The sequence below is a fragment of the Stegostoma tigrinum genome, chromosome 2 (assembly GCF_030684315.1).
Source record: "Stegostoma tigrinum isolate sSteTig4 chromosome 2, sSteTig4.hap1, whole genome shotgun sequence".
NCBI classification, from domain to species: Eukaryota; Metazoa; Chordata; class Chondrichthyes; order Orectolobiformes; family Stegostomatidae; genus Stegostoma; species Stegostoma tigrinum.
The window spans coordinates 162479722-162495827 of record NC_081355.1 but is presented as its reverse complement, the minus strand read 5'-3'; the positions used below and the strand labels follow the sequence as shown (position 1 = coordinate 162495827).

At 61.8% G+C, this 16106-nt stretch overlaps 1 protein-coding gene across 19 annotated transcripts in view; it reads right to left on the bottom strand.

The window, feature by feature from the left end:
* Nucleotides 1-16106, bottom strand: part of LOC125463118 (plectin-like) — a 392251-nt gene that overhangs the window by 73358 nt on the left and 302787 nt on the right. For all 19 annotated transcript variants that reach the window (XM_059640946.1, XM_059640955.1, XM_059640962.1 and 16 more), the window contains 3 exons: nt 15846-15950; nt 13660-13755; nt 11143-11268 (listed from right to left, as the gene is read on the bottom strand). In XM_059640946.1, the coding sequence (XP_059496929.1) occupies nt 11143-11268; nt 13660-13755; nt 15846-15950 (327 nt within the window). The remainder of the gene's footprint in view (nt 1-11142; nt 11269-13659; nt 13756-15845; nt 15951-16106) is intronic.

The window sequence follows — 16106 nt, the reverse complement described above, 5'->3', positions numbered from 1 at the left end:
GCAGGGTGAAGGGGGTTGGTGTGGGGGAGTGTGCGGGGTGAAGGGGGTTGGTGTGAGGGAGTGTGCGGGGTGAAGGGGGTTGGTGTGAGGGAGTGTGCAGGGTGAAGGGGGTTGGTGTGAGGGAGTGTGCGGGGTGAAGGGGGTTGGTGTGAGGAGGATGAAGGGTGAAGGGGGTTGGTGTGAGGGAGTGTGCGGGGTGAAGGGGGTTGGTGTGAGGAGGATGAAGGGTGAAGGGGGTTGGTGTGAGGGAGTGTGCAGGGTGAAGGGGGTTGGTGTGGGGGAGTGTGCGGGGTGAAGGGGGTTGGTGTGGGGGAGTGTGCAGGGTGAAGGGGGTTGGTGTGGGGGAGTGTGCAGGGTGAAGGGGGTTGGTGTGGGGGAGTGTGCGGGGTGAAGGGGGTTGGTGTGAGGGAGTGTGCAGGGTGAAGGGGGTTGGTGTGGGGGAGTGTGCAGGGTGAAGGGGGTTGGTGTGAGGGAGTGTGCGGGGTGAAGGGGGTTGGTGTGAGGGAGTGTGCAGGGTGAAGGGGGTTGGTGTGGGGGAGTGTGCGGGGTGAAGGGGGTTGGTGTGAGGGAGTGTGCAGGGTGAAGGGGGTTGGTGTGAGGGAGTGTGCAGGGTGAAGGGGGTTGGTGTGAGGGAGTGTGCGGGGTGAAGGGGGTTGGTGTGAGGGAGTGTGCGGGGTGATGGGGGTTGGTGTGGGGGAGTGTGCAGGGTGAAGGGGGTTGGTGTGGGGGAGTGTGCGGGGTGAAGGGGGTTGGTGTGGGGGAGTGTGCGGGGTGAAGGGGGTTGGTGTGGGGGAGTGTGCGGGGTGAAGGGGGTTGGTGTGGGGGAGTGTGCGGGGTGAAGGGGGTTGGTGTGAGGGAGTGTGCGGGGTGAAGGGGGTTGGTGTGAGGGAGTGTGCGGGGTGATGGGGGTTGGTGTGGGGGAGTGTGCAGGGTGAAGGGGGTTGGTGTGGGGGAGTGTGCGGGGTGAAGGGGGTTGGTGTGGGGGAGTGTGCGGGGTGAAGGGGGTTGGTGTGGGGGAGTGTGCGGGGTGAAGGGGGTTGGTGTGGGGGAGTGTGCGGGGTGAAGGGGGTTGGTGTGAGGGAGTGTGCGGGGTGAAGGGGGTTGGTGTGGGGGAGTGTGCGGGGTGAAGGGGGTTGGTGTGAGGGAGTGTGAAGGGTGAAGGGGGTTGGTGTGAGGGAGTGTGCAGGGTGAAGGGGGTTGGTGTGAGGGAGTGTGAAGGGTGAAGGGGGTTGGTGTGAGGGAGTGTGCAGGGTGAAGGGGGTTGGTGTGGGGGAGTGTGCGGGGTGAAGGGGGTTGGTGTGGGGGAGTGTGCGGGGTGAAGGGGGTTGGTGTGAGGGAGTGTGCGGGGTGAAGGGGGTTGGTGTGAGGGAGTGTGCGGGGTGAAGGGGGTTGGTGTGAGGGAGTGTGCGGTGTGAAGGGGGTTGGTGTGGGGGAGTGTGCGGGGTGAAGGGGGTTGGTGTGAGGGAGTGTGCGGGGTGAAGGGGGTTGGTGTGGGGGAGTGTGCGGGGTGAAGGGGGTTGGTGTGAGGAGGATGAAGGGTGAAGGGGGTTGGTGTGAGGGAGTGTGCAGGGTGAAGGGGGTTGGTGTGGGGGAGTGTGCGGGGTGAAGGGGGTTGGTGTGAGGGAGTGTGCGGGGTGAAGGGGGTTGGTGTGAGGGAGTGTGCAGGGTGAAGGGGGTTGGTGTGAGGGAGTGTGCGGGGTGAAGGGGGTTGGTGTGAGGAGGATGAAGGGTGAAGGGGGTTGGTGTGAGGGAGTGTGCAGGGTGAAGGGGGTTGGTGTGGGGGAGTGTGCGGGGTGAAGGGGGTTGGTGTGGGGGAGTGTGCAGGGTGAAGGGGGTTGGTGTGGGGGAGTGTGCAGGGTGAAGGGGGTTGGTGTGGGGGAGTGTGCGGGGTGAAGGGGGTTGGTGTGAGGGAGTGTGCGGGGTGAAGGGGGTTGGTGTGAGGAGGATGAAGGGTGAAGGGGGTTGGTGTGAGGGAGTGTGCAGGGTGAAGGGGGTTGGTGTGGGGGAGTGTGCGGGGTGAAGGGGGTTGGTGTGGGGGAGTGTGCAGGGTGAAGGGGGTTGGTGTGGGGGAGTGTGCAGGGTGAAGGGGGTTGGTGTGGGGGAGTGTGCGGGGTGAAGGGGGTTGGTGTGAGGGAGTGTGCAGGGTGAAGGGGGTTGGTGTGGGGGAGTGTGCGGGGTGAAGGGGGTTGGTGTGAGGGAGTGTGCGGGGTGAAGGGGGTTGGTGTGAGGGAGTGTGCAGGGTGAAGGGGGTTGGTGTGGGGGAGTGTGCGGGGTGAAGGGGGTTGGTGTGAGGGAGTGTGCAGGGTGAAGGGGGTTGGTGTGAGGGAGTGTGCAGGGTGAAGGGGGTTGGTGTGAGGGAGTGTGCAGGGTGAAGGGGGTTGGTGTGGGGGAGTGTGCGGGGTGAAGGGGGTTGGTGTGGGGGAGTGTGCAGGGTGAAGGGGGTTGGTGTGGGGGAGTGTGCAGGGTGAAGGGGGTTGGTGTGAGGGAGTGTGCGGGGTGAAGGGGGTTGGTGTGAGGGAGTGTGCAGGGTGAAGGGGGTTGGTGTGGGGGAGTGTGCGGGGTGAAGGGGGTTGGTGTGAGGGAGTGTGCAGGGTGAAGGGGGTTGGTGTGAGGGAGTGTGCAGGGTGAAGGGGGTTGGTGTGAGGGAGTGTGCGGGGTGAAGGGGGTTGGTGTGAGGGAGTGTGCGGGGTGATGGGGGTTGGTGTGGGGGAGTGTGCAGGGTGAAGGGGGTTGGTGTGGGGGAGTGTGCGGGGTGAAGGGGGTTGGTGTGGGGGAGTGTGCGGGGTGAAGGGGGTTGGTGTGGGGGAGTGTGCGGGGTGAAGGGGGTTGGTGTGGGGGAGTGTGCGGGGTGAAGGGGGTTGGTGTGAGGGAGTGTGCGGGGTGAAGGGGGTTGGTGTGAGGGAGTGTGCGGGGTGATGGGGGTTGGTGTGGGGGAGTGTGCAGGGTGAAGGGGGTTGGTGTGGGGGAGTGTGCGGGGTGAAGGGGGTTGGTGTGGGGGAGTGTGCGGGGTGAAGGGGGTTGGTGTGGGGGAGTGTGCGGGGTGAAGGGGGTTGGTGTGGGGGAGTGTGCGGGGTGAAGGGGGTTGGTGTGAGGGAGTGTGCGGGGTGAAGGGGGTTGGTGTGGGGGAGTGTGCGGGGTGAAGGGGGTTGGTGTGAGGGAGTGTGAAGGGTGAAGGGGGTTGGTGTGAGGGAGTGTGCAGGGTGAAGGGGGTTGGTGTGAGGGAGTGTGAAGGGTGAAGGGGGTTGGTGTGAGGGAGTGTGCAGGGTGAAGGGGGTTGGTGTGGGGGAGTGTGCGGGGTGAAGGGGGTTGGTGTGGGGGAGTGTGCGGGGTGAAGGGGGTTGGTGTGAGGGAGTGTGCGGGGTGAAGGGGGTTGGTGTGAGGGAGTGTGCGGGGTGAAGGGGGTTGGTGTGAGGGAGTGTGCGGTGTGAAGGGGGTTGGTGTGGGGGAGTGTGCGGGGTGAAGGGGGTTGGTGTGAGGGAGTGTGCGGGGTGAAGGGGGTTGGTGTGGGGGAGTGTGCGGGGTGAAGGGGGTTGGTGTGAGGAGGATGAAGGGTGAAGGGGGTTGGTGTGAGGGAGTGTGCAGGGTGAAGGGGGTTGGTGTGGGGGAGTGTGCGGGGTGAAGGGGGTTGGTGTGAGGGAGTGTGCGGGGTGAAGGGGGTTGGTGTGAGGGAGTGTGCAGGGTGAAGGGGGTTGGTGTGAGGGAGTGTGCGGGGTGAAGGGGGTTGGTGTGAGGAGGATGAAGGGTGAAGGGGGTTGGTGTGAGGGAGTGTGCAGGGTGAAGGGGGTTGGTGTGGGGGAGTGTGCGGGGTGAAGGGGGTTGGTGTGGGGGAGTGTGCAGGGTGAAGGGGGTTGGTGTGGGGGAGTGTGCAGGGTGAAGGGGGTTGGTGTGGGGGAGTGTGCGGGGTGAAGGGGGTTGGTGTGAGGGAGTGTGCGGGGTGAAGGGGGTTGGTGTGAGGAGGATGAAGGGTGAAGGGGGTTGGTGTGAGGGAGTGTGCAGGGTGAAGGGGGTTGGTGTGGGGGAGTGTGCGGGGTGAAGGGGGTTGGTGTGGGGGAGTGTGCAGGGTGAAGGGGGTTGGTGTGGGGGAGTGTGCAGGGTGAAGGGGGTTGGTGTGGGGGAGTGTGCGGGGTGAAGGGGGTTGGTGTGAGGGAGTGTGCAGGGTGAAGGGGGTTGGTGTGGGGGAGTGTGCGGGGTGAAGGGGGTTGGTGTGAGGGAGTGTGCGGGGTGAAGGGGGTTGGTGTGAGGGAGTGTGCAGGGTGAAGGGGGTTGGTGTGGGGGAGTGTGCGGGGTGAAGGGGGTTGGTGTGAGGGAGTGTGCAGGGTGAAGGGGGTTGGTGTGAGGGAGTGTGCAGGGTGAAGGGGGTTGGTGTGAGGGAGTGTGCGGGGTGAAGGGGGTTGGTGTGAGGGAGTGTGCGGGGTGATGGGGGTTGGTGTGGGGGAGTGTGCAGGGTGAAGGGGGTTGGTGTGGGGGAGTGTGCGGGGTGAAAGGGGTTGGTGTGGGGGAGTGTGCGGGGTGAAGGGGGTTGGTGTGGGGGAGTGTGCGGGGTGAAGGGGGTTGGTGTGGGGGAGTGTGCGGGGTGAAGGGGGTTGGTGTGAGGGAGTGTGCGGGGTGAAGGGGGTTGGTGTGAGGGAGTGTGCGGGGTGATGGGGGTTGGTGTGGGGGAGTGTGCAGGGTGAAGGGGGTTGGTGTGGGGGAGTGTGCGGGGTGAAGGGGGTTGGTGTGGGGGAGTGTGCGGGGTGAAGGGGGTTGGTGTGGGGGAGTGTGCGGGGTGAAGGGGGTTGGTGTGGGGGAGTGTGCGGGGTGAAGGGGGTTGGTGTGAGGGAGTGTGCGGGGTGAAGGGGGTTGGTGTGGGGGAGTGTGCGGGGTGAAGGGGGTTGGTGTGAGGGAGTGTGAAGGGTGAAGGGGGTTGGTGTGAGGGAGTGTGCAGGGTGAAGGGGGTTGGTGTGAGGGAGTGTGAAGGGTGAAGGGGGTTGGTGTGAGGGAGTGTGCAGGGTGAAAGGGGTTGGTGTGGGGGAGTGTGCGGGGTGAAGGGGGTTGGTGTGGGGGAGTGTGCGGGGTGAAGGGGGTTGGTGTGAGGGAGTGTGCGGGGTGAAGGGGGTTGGTGTGAGGGAGTGTGCGGGGTGAAGGGGGTTGGTGTGAGGGAGTGTGCGGTGTGAAGGGGGTTGGTGTGGGGGAGTGTGCGGGGTGAAGGGGGTTGGTGTGAGGGAGTGTGCGGGGTGAAGGGGGTTGGTGTGGGGGAGTGTGCGGGGTGAAGGGGGTTGGTGTGAGGAGGATGAAGGGTGAAGGGGGTTGGTGTGAGGGAGTGTGCAGGGTGAAGGGGGTTGGTGTGGGGGAGTGTGCGGGGTGAAGGGGGTTGGTGTGAGGGAGTGTGCGGGGTGAAGGGGGTTGGTGTGAGGGAGTGTGCAGGGTGAAGGGGGTTGGTGTGAGGGAGTGTGCGGGGTGAAGGGGGTTGGTGTGAGGAGGATGAAGGGTGAAGGGGGTTGGTGTGAGGGAGTGTGCAGGGTGAAGGGGGTTGGTGTGGGGGAGTGTGCGGGGTGAAGGGGGTTGGTGTGGGGGAGTGTGCAGGGTGAAGGGGGTTGGTGTGGGGGAGTGTGCAGGGTGAAGGGGGTTGGTGTGGGGGAGTGTGCGGGGTGAAGGGGGTTGGTGTGAGGGAGTGTGCAGGGTGAAGGGGGTTGGTGTGAGGGAGTGTGCGGGGTGAAGGGGGTTGGTGTGAGGGAGTGTGCGGGGTGATGGGGGTTGGTGTGGGGGAGTGTGCAGGGTGAAGGGGGTTGGTGTGGGGGAGTGTGCGGGGTGAAGGGGGTTGGTGTGGGGGAGTGTGCGGGGTGAAGGGGGTTGGTGTGGGGGAGTGTGCGGGGTGAAGGGGGTTGGTGTGGGGGAGTGTGCGGGGTGAAGGGGGTTGGTGTGAGGGAGTGTGCGGGGTGAAGGGGGTTGGTGTGAGGGAGTGTGCGGGGTGATGGGGGTTGGTGTGGGGGAGTGTGCAGGGTGAAGGGGGTTGGTGTGGGGGAGTGTGCGGGGTGAAGGGGGTTGGTGTGGGGGAGTGTGCGGGGTGAAGGGGGTTGGTGTGGGGGAGTGTGCGGGGTGAAGGGGGTTGGTGTGGGGGAGTGTGCGGGGTGAAGGGGGTTGGTGTGAGGGAGTGTGCGGGGTGAAGGGGGTTGGTGTGGGGGAGTGTGCGGGGTGAAGGGGGTTGGTGTGAGGGAGTGTGAAGGGTGAAGGGGGTTGGTGTGAGGGAGTGTGCAGGGTGAAGGGGGTTGGTGTGAGGGAGTGTGAAGGGTGAAGGGGGTTGGTGTGAGGGAGTGTGCAGGGTGAAGGGGGTTGGTGTGGGGGAGTGTGCGGGGTGAAGGGGGTTGGTGTGGGGGAGTGTGCGGGGTGAAGGGGGTTGGTGTGAGGGAGTGTGCGGGGTGAAGGGGGTTGGTGTGAGGGAGTGTGCGGGGTGAAGGGGGTTGGTGTGAGGGAGTGTGCGGTGTGAAGGGGGTTGGTGTGGGGGAGTGTGCGGGGTGAAGGGGGTTGGTGTGAGGGAGTGTGCGAGGTGAAGGGGGTTGGTGTGGGGGAGTGTGCGGGGTGAAGGGGGTTGGTGTGAGGAGGATGAAGGGTGAAGGGGGTTGGTGTGAGGGAGTGTGCAGGGTGAAGGGGGTTGGTGTGGGGGAGTGTGCGGGGTGAAGGGGGTTGGTGTGAGGGAGTGTGCGGGGTGAAGGGGGTTGGTGTGAGGGAGTGTGCAGGGTGAAGGGGGTTGGTGTGAGGGAGTGTGCGGGGTGAAGGGGGTTGGTGTGAGGAGGATGAAGGGTGAAGGGGGTTGGTGTGAGGGAGTGTGCAGGGTGAAGGGGGTTGGTGTGGGGGAGTGTGCGGGGTGAAGGGGGTTGGTGTGGGGGAGTGTGCGGGGTGAAGGGGGTTGGTGTGGGGGAGTGTGCGGGGTGAAGGGGGTTGGTGTGGGGGAGTGTGCGGGGTGAAGGGGGTTGGTGTGAGGAGGATGAAGGGTGAAGGGGGTTGGTGTGAGGGAGTGTGCGGGGTGAAGGGGGTTGGTGTGGGGGAGTGTGCGGGGTGAAGGGGGTTGGTGTGGGGGAGTGTGCGGGGTGAAGGGGGTTGGTGTGAGGGAGTGTGCGGGGTGAAGGGGGTTGGTGTGAGGGAGTGTGCGGGGTGATGGGGGTTGGTGTGGGGGAGTGTGCAGGGTGAAGGGGGTTGGTGTGGGGGAGTGTGCGGGGTGAAGGGGGTTGGTGTGGGGGAGTGTGCGGGGTGAAGGGGGTTGGTGTGGGGGAGTGTGCGGGGTGAAGGGGGTTGGTGTGGGGGAGTGTGCGGGGTGAAGGGGGTTGGTGTGAGGGAGTGTGCGGGGTGAAGGGGGTTGGTGTGGGGGAGTGTGCGGGGTGAAGGGGGTTGGTGTGAGGGAGTGTGAAGGGTGAAGGGGGTTGGTGTGAGGGAGTGTGCAGGGTGAAGGGGGTTGGTGTGAGGGAGTGTGAAGGGTGAAGGGGGTTGGTGTGAGGGAGTGTGCAGGGTGAAAGGGGTTGGTGTGGGGGAGTGTGCGGGGTGAAGGGGGTTGGTGTGGGGGAGTGTGCGGGGTGAAGGGGGTTGGTGTGAGGGAGTGTGCGGGGTGAAGGGGGTTGGTGTGAGGGAGTGTGCGGGGTGAAGGGGGTTGGTGTGAGGGAGTGTGCGGTGTGAAGGGGGTTGGTGTGGGGGAGTGTGCGGGGTGAAGGGGGTTGGTGTGAGGGAGTGTGCGGGGTGAAGGGGGTTGGTGTGGGGGAGTGTGCGGGGTGAAGGGGGTTGGTGTGAGGAGGATGAAGGGTGAAGGGGGTTGGTGTGAGGGAGTGTGCAGGGTGAAGGGGGTTGGTGTGGGGGAGTGTGCGGGGTGAAGGGGGTTGGTGTGAGGGAGTGTGCGGGGTGAAGGGGGTTGGTGTGAGGGAGTGTGCAGGGTGAAGGGGGTTGGTGTGAGGGAGTGTGCGGGGTGAAGGGGGTTGGTGTGAGGAGGATGAAGGGTGAAGGGGGTTGGTGTGAGGGAGTGTGCAGGGTGAAGGGGGTTGGTGTGGGGGAGTGTGCGGGGTGAAGGGGGTTGGTGTGGGGGAGTGTGCAGGGTGAAGGGGGTTGGTGTGGGGGAGTGTGCAGGGTGAAGGGGGTTGGTGTGGGGGAGTGTGCGGGGTGAAGGGGGTTGGTGTGAGGGAGTGTGCAGGGTGAAGGGGGTTGGTGTGAGGGAGTGTGCGGGGTGAAGGGGGTTGGTGTGAGGGAGTGTGCGGGGTGATGGGGGTTGGTGTGGGGGAGTGTGCAGGGTGAAGGGGGTTGGTGTGGGGGAGTGTGCGGGGTGAAGGGGGTTGGTGTGGGGGAGTGTGCGGGGTGAAGGGGGTTGGTGTGGGGGAGTGTGCGGGGTGAAGGGGGTTGGTGTGGGGGAGTGTGCGGGGTGAAGGGGGTTGGTGTGAGGGAGTGTGCGGGGTGAAGGGGGTTGGTGTGAGGGAGTGTGCGGGGTGATGGGGGTTGGTGTGGGGGAGTGTGCAGGGTGAAGGGGGTTGGTGTGGGGGAGTGTGCGGGGTGAAGGGGGTTGGTGTGGGGGAGTGTGCGGGGTGAAGGGGGTTGGTGTGGGGGAGTGTGCGGGGTGAAGGGGGTTGGTGTGGGGGAGTGTGCGGGGTGAAGGGGGTTGGTGTGAGGGAGTGTGCGGGGTGAAGGGGGTTGGTGTGGGGGAGTGTGCGGGGTGAAGGGGGTTGGTGTGAGGGAGTGTGAAGGGTGAAGGGGGTTGGTGTGAGGGAGTGTGCAGGGTGAAGGGGGTTGGTGTGAGGGAGTGTGAAGGGTGAAGGGGGTTGGTGTGAGGGAGTGTGCAGGGTGAAGGGGGTTGGTGTGGGGGAGTGTGCGGGGTGAAGGGGGTTGGTGTGGGGGAGTGTGCGGGGTGAAGGGGGTTGGTGTGAGGGAGTGTGCGGGGTGAAGGGGGTTGGTGTGAGGGAGTGTGCGGGGTGAAGGGGGTTGGTGTGAGGGAGTGTGCGGTGTGAAGGGGGTTGGTGTGGGGGAGTGTGCGGGGTGAAGGGGGTTGGTGTGAGGGAGTGTGCGGGGTGAAGGGGGTTGGTGTGGGGGAGTGTGCGGGGTGAAGGGGGTTGGTGTGAGGAGGATGAAGGGTGAAGGGGGTTGGTGTGAGGGAGTGTGCAGGGTGAAGGGGGTTGGTGTGGGGGAGTGTGCGGGGTGAAGGGGGTTGGTGTGAGGGAGTGTGCGGGGTGAAGGGGGTTGGTGTGAGGGAGTGTGCAGGGTGAAGGGGGTTGGTGTGAGGGAGTGTGCGGGGTGAAGGGGGTTGGTGTGAGGAGGATGAAGGGTGAAGGGGGTTGGTGTGAGGGAGTGTGCAGGGTGAAGGGGGTTGGTGTGGGGGAGTGTGCGGGGTGAAGGGGGTTGGTGTGGGGGAGTGTGCGGGGTGAAGGGGGTTGGTGTGGGGGAGTGTGCAGGGTGAAGGGGGTTGGTGTGGGGGAGTGTGCGGGGTGAAGGGGGTTGGTGTGAGGGAGTGTGCAGGGTGAAGGGGGTTGGTGTGGGGGAGTGTGCAGGGTGAAGGGGGTTGGTGTGGGGGAGTGTGCGGGGTGAAGGGGGTTGGTGTGGGGGAGTGTGCGGGGTGAAGGGGGTTGGTGTGGCGGAGTGTGCAGGGTGAAGGGGGTTGGTGTGAGGGAGTGTGCGGGGTGAAGGGGGTTGGTGTGAGGGAGTGTGCGGGGTGAAGGGGGTTGGTGTGAGGGAGTGTGCGGGGTGAAGGGGGTTGGTGTGGGGGAGTGTGCAGGGTGAAGGGGGTTGGTGTGGGGGAGTGTGCGGGGTGAAGGGGGTTGGTGTGGGGGAGTGTGCGGGGTGAAGGGGGTTGGTGTGAGGGAGTGTGCGGGGTGAAGGGGGTTGGTGTGGGGGAGTGTGCAGGGTGAAGGGGGTTGGTGTGAGGGAGTGTGCGGGGTGAAGGGGGTTGGTGTGAGGGAGTGTGCGGGGTGAAGGGGGTTGGTGTGAGGGAGTGTGCGGGGTGAAGGGGGTTGGTGTGGGGGAGTGTGCGGGGTGAAGGGGGTTGGTGTGGGGGAGTGTGCGGGGTGAAGGGGGTTGGTGTGAGGGAGTGTGCGGGGTGAAGGGGGTTGGTGTGGGGGAGTGTGCGGGGTGAAGGGGGTTGGTGTGAGGGAGTGTGCGGGGTGAAGGGGGTTGGTGTGGGGGAGTGTGCGGGGTGAAGGGGGTTGGTGTGAGGGAGTGTGCGGGGTGAAGGGGGTTGGTGTGGGGGAGTGTGCGGGGTGAAGGGGGTTGGTGTGAGGGAGTGTGCAGGGTGAAGGGGGTTGGTGTGAGGGAGTGTGCAGGGTGAAGGGGGTTGGTGTGGGGGAGTGTGCGGGGTGAAGGGGGTTGGTGTGAGGGAGTGTGCGGGGTGAAGGGGGTTGGTGTGGGGGAGTGTGCAGGGTGAAGGGGGTTGGTGTGAGGGAGTGTGCGGGGTGAAGGGGGTTGGTGTGAGGGAGTGTGCGGGGTGAAGGGGGTTGGTGTGGGGGAGTGTGCAGGGTGAAGGGGGTTGGTGTGAGGGAGTGTGCGGGGTGAAGGGGGTTGGTGTGGGGGAGTGTGCGGGGTGAAGGGGGTTGGTGTGAGGGAGTGTGCGGGGTGAAGGGGGTTGGTGTGAGGGAGTGTGCGGGGTGAAGGGGGTTGGTGTGGGGGAGTGTGCGGGGTGAAGGGGGTTGGTGTGGGGGAGTGTGCGGGGTGAAGGGGGTTGGTGTGGGGGAGTGTGCAGGGTGAAGGGGGTTGGTGTGAGGGAGTTTGCGGGGTGAAGGGGGTTGGTGTGAGGGAGTGTGCGGGGTGAAGGGGGTTGGTGTGGGGGAGTGTGCGGGGTGAAGGGGGTTGGTGTGGGGGAGTGTGCGGGGTGAAGGAGGTTGGTGTGAGGGAGTGTGCGGGGTGAAGGGGGTTGGTGTGGGGGAGTGTGCGGGGTGAAGGGGGTTGGTGTGGGGGAGTGTGCGGGGTGAAGGGGGTTGGTGTGGGGAGGATGAATGTGTGGGCAATGGGGGTAGTGTGGGTAGGGGACGGGATGATGTGGGGTTAGGGTGTTTGGGAGACGGGGAAGGTGTTGTGGGGGGAGTGTGTGGGGTGAACGGGGTTAGTGTGTGGGGAGGGTGATGGAAGGTGGAGGTGTGATGGGGGAGATAGGGTACAGGCTGTGCGTCACAGGGTGGTGAGTTGTTTCTCAGGTACAGGAGTACATACTACGGAATCTTGGAGTAAATCCTCAAGGCGAGTGACAGTAATGGAGCGGTCACATGTGTACTTCCTCTTTATCGAATCCTGCAATTTCTTCAGGAAATTCTCCGCATCTTTCACGTCTGAGAAATACTGCACAGGGAGCAAGGAGTTAGCCAATAGCCAAACACAAGTCATACAGAGAACAGACATCATCCAGCTACACACAGCCCCGCTCCTGATTTTGAAAATCTCTCTCTGATCTCCCTCTCAGCTGCTTTCTCTCCAGGGAGAACAGTCCCACCTTCTTCAATCGATCCTCCTGACTGACGTTTCTCATTCCTGGAACCATTCCTGCTTTCTGCCCTCTCTCCAACACATTCACATCTTTCCTATAATGGGGCTCCCACAACTGTGCACTATACTCCAGCTGAGGGTCTAACAAGTATCTTGTACTAGTTTAACATCACCTCCTGGCTCTTGTACTCCTTGCCCCTATAATAAAGCCGAGGGCACTGTCTGTTTATTAACTGCTCTGTCCCCCTGTCCCGCCACCTTCAGTGATCCGTGACATATACCCCCAGCTCCCCGGCCCCTGTGCCCCCTTTGGAATTATACCCCCCCCTTCATATTGTCTCTGTAATCAATCTGTATCACCTCACACTTCTCTGGCATTGAACCTCATTTATCTGCCCACTCCACCAAGGTGTTCATATACTTTTGGAGTTCCACACTGTCCCCTTCACATTTACAATCCTTCCCAGTTTCATGTCAATCTGTGATGTTGGAAATTGCCCGCTGCTCACCAAGATCCAGATCAGGAAAAGCAAAGGTCCCAAAATCTCTCTTTGGGCAACTCCACTACAAACTGTCCTCCAGCCCAAGAAGTATCCATTGTCCATTACTCTCTGTTTCCTGTCACTTAGCTAATTCTATATCCATGCTGTCACTGTTTCATTTATACCATATCTTTCTTCACAAGTCTGTTGTGTAGCACTGTATCAGACAAACACCTTCTGGAAATCAAAGTGTAAACCACACAAACAACATTATCTTTGTCGAGTCTTCCTGTTACCTCTTCAAAAAAGCTCCAGCAAGTTCATTAAAAACAATTTCCCCTTTAGGAAGCCACAATGATGCTTTTAGCAAGGTATTTGATAAGGGTCCCCATGGTAGGCTCATTCAGAAAGTAGGGAAGCATGGGATCCAGGGAAATTTTGCTGTCTGAATACAGAATTAGCTGTCCAATAGAAGGCAGAGGGTGGTAGTAGCTGGAAAGTATTTAGCCTGGAGCTCAGTGCCCAGTGGTGCTCTGCAGGGATCTGTTCTGGGACCTCTGTTCTTTGTGATCTTTATAAATGGGGAGGTGGAGGAGGTGGAGGGGTGGGTTGATAAGTTTGCCGATGACATGAAGGTTGGTGGATTTGTAGACAGCATAGAGGGTTTTGTAGGTTGCAATGGGACATTGACAGGATGTTGAGCTGGGCAAAGAAGTGGCAGATGGAGTTTAACCCAGAAAAGTGTGCAGTGATTCATTTTGGAAGGTTGAATTTGAAGACAGAATACAGGGTTAACGGCAGGATCCTCAGCAGTGTGGAGGAACAGAGGGATCTTGGGGTCCACGGTCATAGATCCCTCAAAGTTGTTACCCAAGTTGATAGGGTTGTAAAGAAGGCGTATGGTGTGTTGGCTTTCATTGGCAGGGATATTGAGTTTAAGACCCGCGAGGTTATGCTGCAGCTCTATAAAACTCTGGTTAGACCACACTTGGAATATTGTGTTCAGTTCTGGTCACCTTATTATAGGAAGGATGTGGAAGCTTTAGAGAAGGTGCAGAGGAGATCTATCAGGATGCTGCCTGGACTGGAGGGCAGGTCTTATGAGGAAAGGTTGAGGGAGCTAGGGCTTTTTTCATTGGAGCGAAGAAGGATGACAGGTGACTTGACAGAAGTATACAAGATGATGAGAGGCATAGAGGGAGTGGATAGTCAGAGACTTTTTCCCAGGACGCAAATGACTATTACGCGGGTGATAATGCTAAGGTGATTGGAGGAAGGTACAGGGGTGACATCAGAGGTGACGTCACACACAGAGTGGTGGGCGTGTGGAACGCGCTGTCGACAGTGATAGTGGAGTCAGATACTTTAGGGACTTTTAAGCGACTCTTGGATAGACACATGGAGGATAGTAAAATGTAGGGTATGCAGAGTAGATTGATCTTAGTAGGATAACAGGTTGGCAAAACATTGTGGGCCGAAGGGCCTGTACTGTGCTGTACCATTCTGTGTTCTTCCACATCAGCCAACATTTGTCATATGACTGTCACATTCATTCCCTGATCCCTTGGTCCCTCCTCAAGTACAGTCCAATCTCTGCCCTCTCGTAACAGCTCCTGTAACAGCAATCTCTCCCAAAAACCCCATGAAGTATATTCCCTGACAAGCCCCATTCCAAAGCAGCCACAGACAGTGAGAGTTCCAAAAGCCCGAACATCCCCAGCAGCTGGAAATGACTGTGGGCTCCCGCTGCAGACAGTCACTTTACCTGGAAGTATGCTGTGTTCTCCTTCAGATGTGCTTCAATGCAGCAGCACAACTGCAGAATCCAACTCCACTGTGTCTGCAAAGCAGCCATAAAAGCCTGAGAGACACGAGAGAGAGAGATGGACAGACTGTTAGACACAGCAGAGTGACTGGGTGAGGCACAGGGAGGGGGGAGTGAGACACAGCAGAGTGACTGGGTGAGGCACAGGGAGGGGGGAGTGAGACACGACAGAGTGACTGGGTGAGGCACAGGGAGGGGGGAGTGAGACACGACAGAGTGACTGGGTGAGGCACAGGGAGGGGGGAGTGAGACACGACAGAGTGACAGGGTGAGGCACAGGGAGGGGGGAGTGAGACACGACAGAGTGACTGGGTGAGGCACAGGGAGGGGGGAGTGAGACACAGCAGAGTGACTGGGTGAGGCACAGGGAGGGGGGAGTGAGACACGACAGAGTGACTGGGTGAGGCACAGGGAGGGGGGAGTGAGACACGACAGAGTGACAGGGTGAGGCACAGGGAGGGGGGAGTGAGACACGACAGAGTGACAGGGTGAGGCACAGGGAGGGGGGAGTGAGACACAGCAGAGTGACTGGGTGAGGCACAGGGAGGGGGGAGTGAGACACAGCAGAGTGACAGGGTGAGGCACAGGGAGGGGGGAGTGAGACACAGCAGAGTGACTGGGTGAGGCACAGGGAGGGGGGAGTGAGACACAGCAGAGTGACTGGGTGAGGCACAGGGAGGGGGGAGTGAGACACAGCAGAGTGACTGGGTGAGGCACAGGGAGGGGGGAGTGAGACACAGCAGAGTGACTGGGTGAGGCACAGGGAGGGGGGAGTGAGACACAGCAGAGTGACTGGGTGAGGCACAGGGAGGGGGGAGTGAGACACGACAGAGTGACTGGGTGAGGCACAGGGAGGGGGGAGTGAGACACAGCAGAGTGACTGGGTGAGGCACAGGGAGGGGGGAGTGAGACACAGCAGAGTGACTGGGTGAGGCACAGGGAGGGGGGAGTGAGACACAGCAGAGTGACTGGGTGAGGCACAGGGAGGGGGGAGTGAGACACAGCAGAGTGACTGGGTGAGGCACAGGGAGGGGGGAGTGAGACACAGCAGAGTGACTGGGTGAGGCACAGGGAGGGGGGAGTGAGACACAGCAGAGTGACTGGGTGAGGCACAGGGAGGGGGGAGTGAGACACAGCAGAGTGACTGGGTGAGGCACAGGGAGGGGGGAGTGAGACACAGCAGAGTGACTGGGTGAGGCACAGGGAGGGGGGAGTGAGACACGACAGAGTGACTGGGTGAGGCACAGGGAGGGGGGAGTGAGACACGACAGAGTGACAGGGTGAGGCACAGGGAGGGGGGAGTGAGACACAGCAGAGTGACAGGGTGAGGCACAGGGAGGGGGGAGTGAGACACCACAGAGTGACAGGGTGGGATACAGAGCGGTGGAGGGGAACATTTTCAGACATGGGCAGTGGTGGGACAGTGAGTGACATGGGGGACAGGGTGGGACACGGGGAGTGTACAGGGTGTGACACGGTGAGGGGCAGGGAGACAGTGTGAGACACGGGGAGGGGCAGACGACAGGGTGAGAGGCAGGGGGACAGATTAGATTCCCTACAGTGTGGAAACAGGCCCTTTGGCCCAACAAGTCCACACCGCCCCTTGCAGCATCCCACCCAGACCCATCCCCCTATAACACACACACCCCTGAACACTACGGGTAATTTAGCATGGCCAAACCACCTAGCCTGGACTGTGGGAGGAAACCCACGCAGACATGGGGAGAATGTGCAGACTCCATACAGACAGTCACCCGAGGCTGGAATCGAACCTGGGTCCCTGGTGCTGTGAGGCTGCAGTGCTTACCACTGAGCCACTGTGCCCTGAGACATGGGGAGGGGTGGGGTCAGGGTGCAACAGGGGGGGTATACAGGGTGCAACAGGGGGAGGGGCAGGGTGAGACATGGGGATGCGTGGGGGACAGGGTGAGACACGGGGAGGGGCAGGGTGAGACACGGTGGGGGGTGATAATGTGTGACATGGGGGATGGGGGCATAGCGTGAGGGATCAGAGGGTGGCTTGGGAGGTTGACCCCGAGCTGGAGGTGGGGATTGTTCCTATATGGGGTCGGTGAGGAGGTGTGGTTGGGTGGTGGTGGTGGGATTGAATTTGCAGGGTGTTGTACCTCGATGGTCTGTTTAGCAGGATGACTATCTCGAAGCAGCTTGTCACCTGTGTTCTGAATACTGTTCACTTTCTTCTCTTTCAGCTCCAGCTCTTTCATCAGGCCCTGTGTACACCAAGAGTAAACACTCAGCAAGATCCTTCCCAAATGCTCCTCCCTAGGACCCTGCTGCCGAGACCCTCCCCTCAAGACCCTCCCTCGCTGAGACCCTCCCCTCTAGACTGTACACCGTGACCCTACCCCCGAGACTTTCTCCTCGAG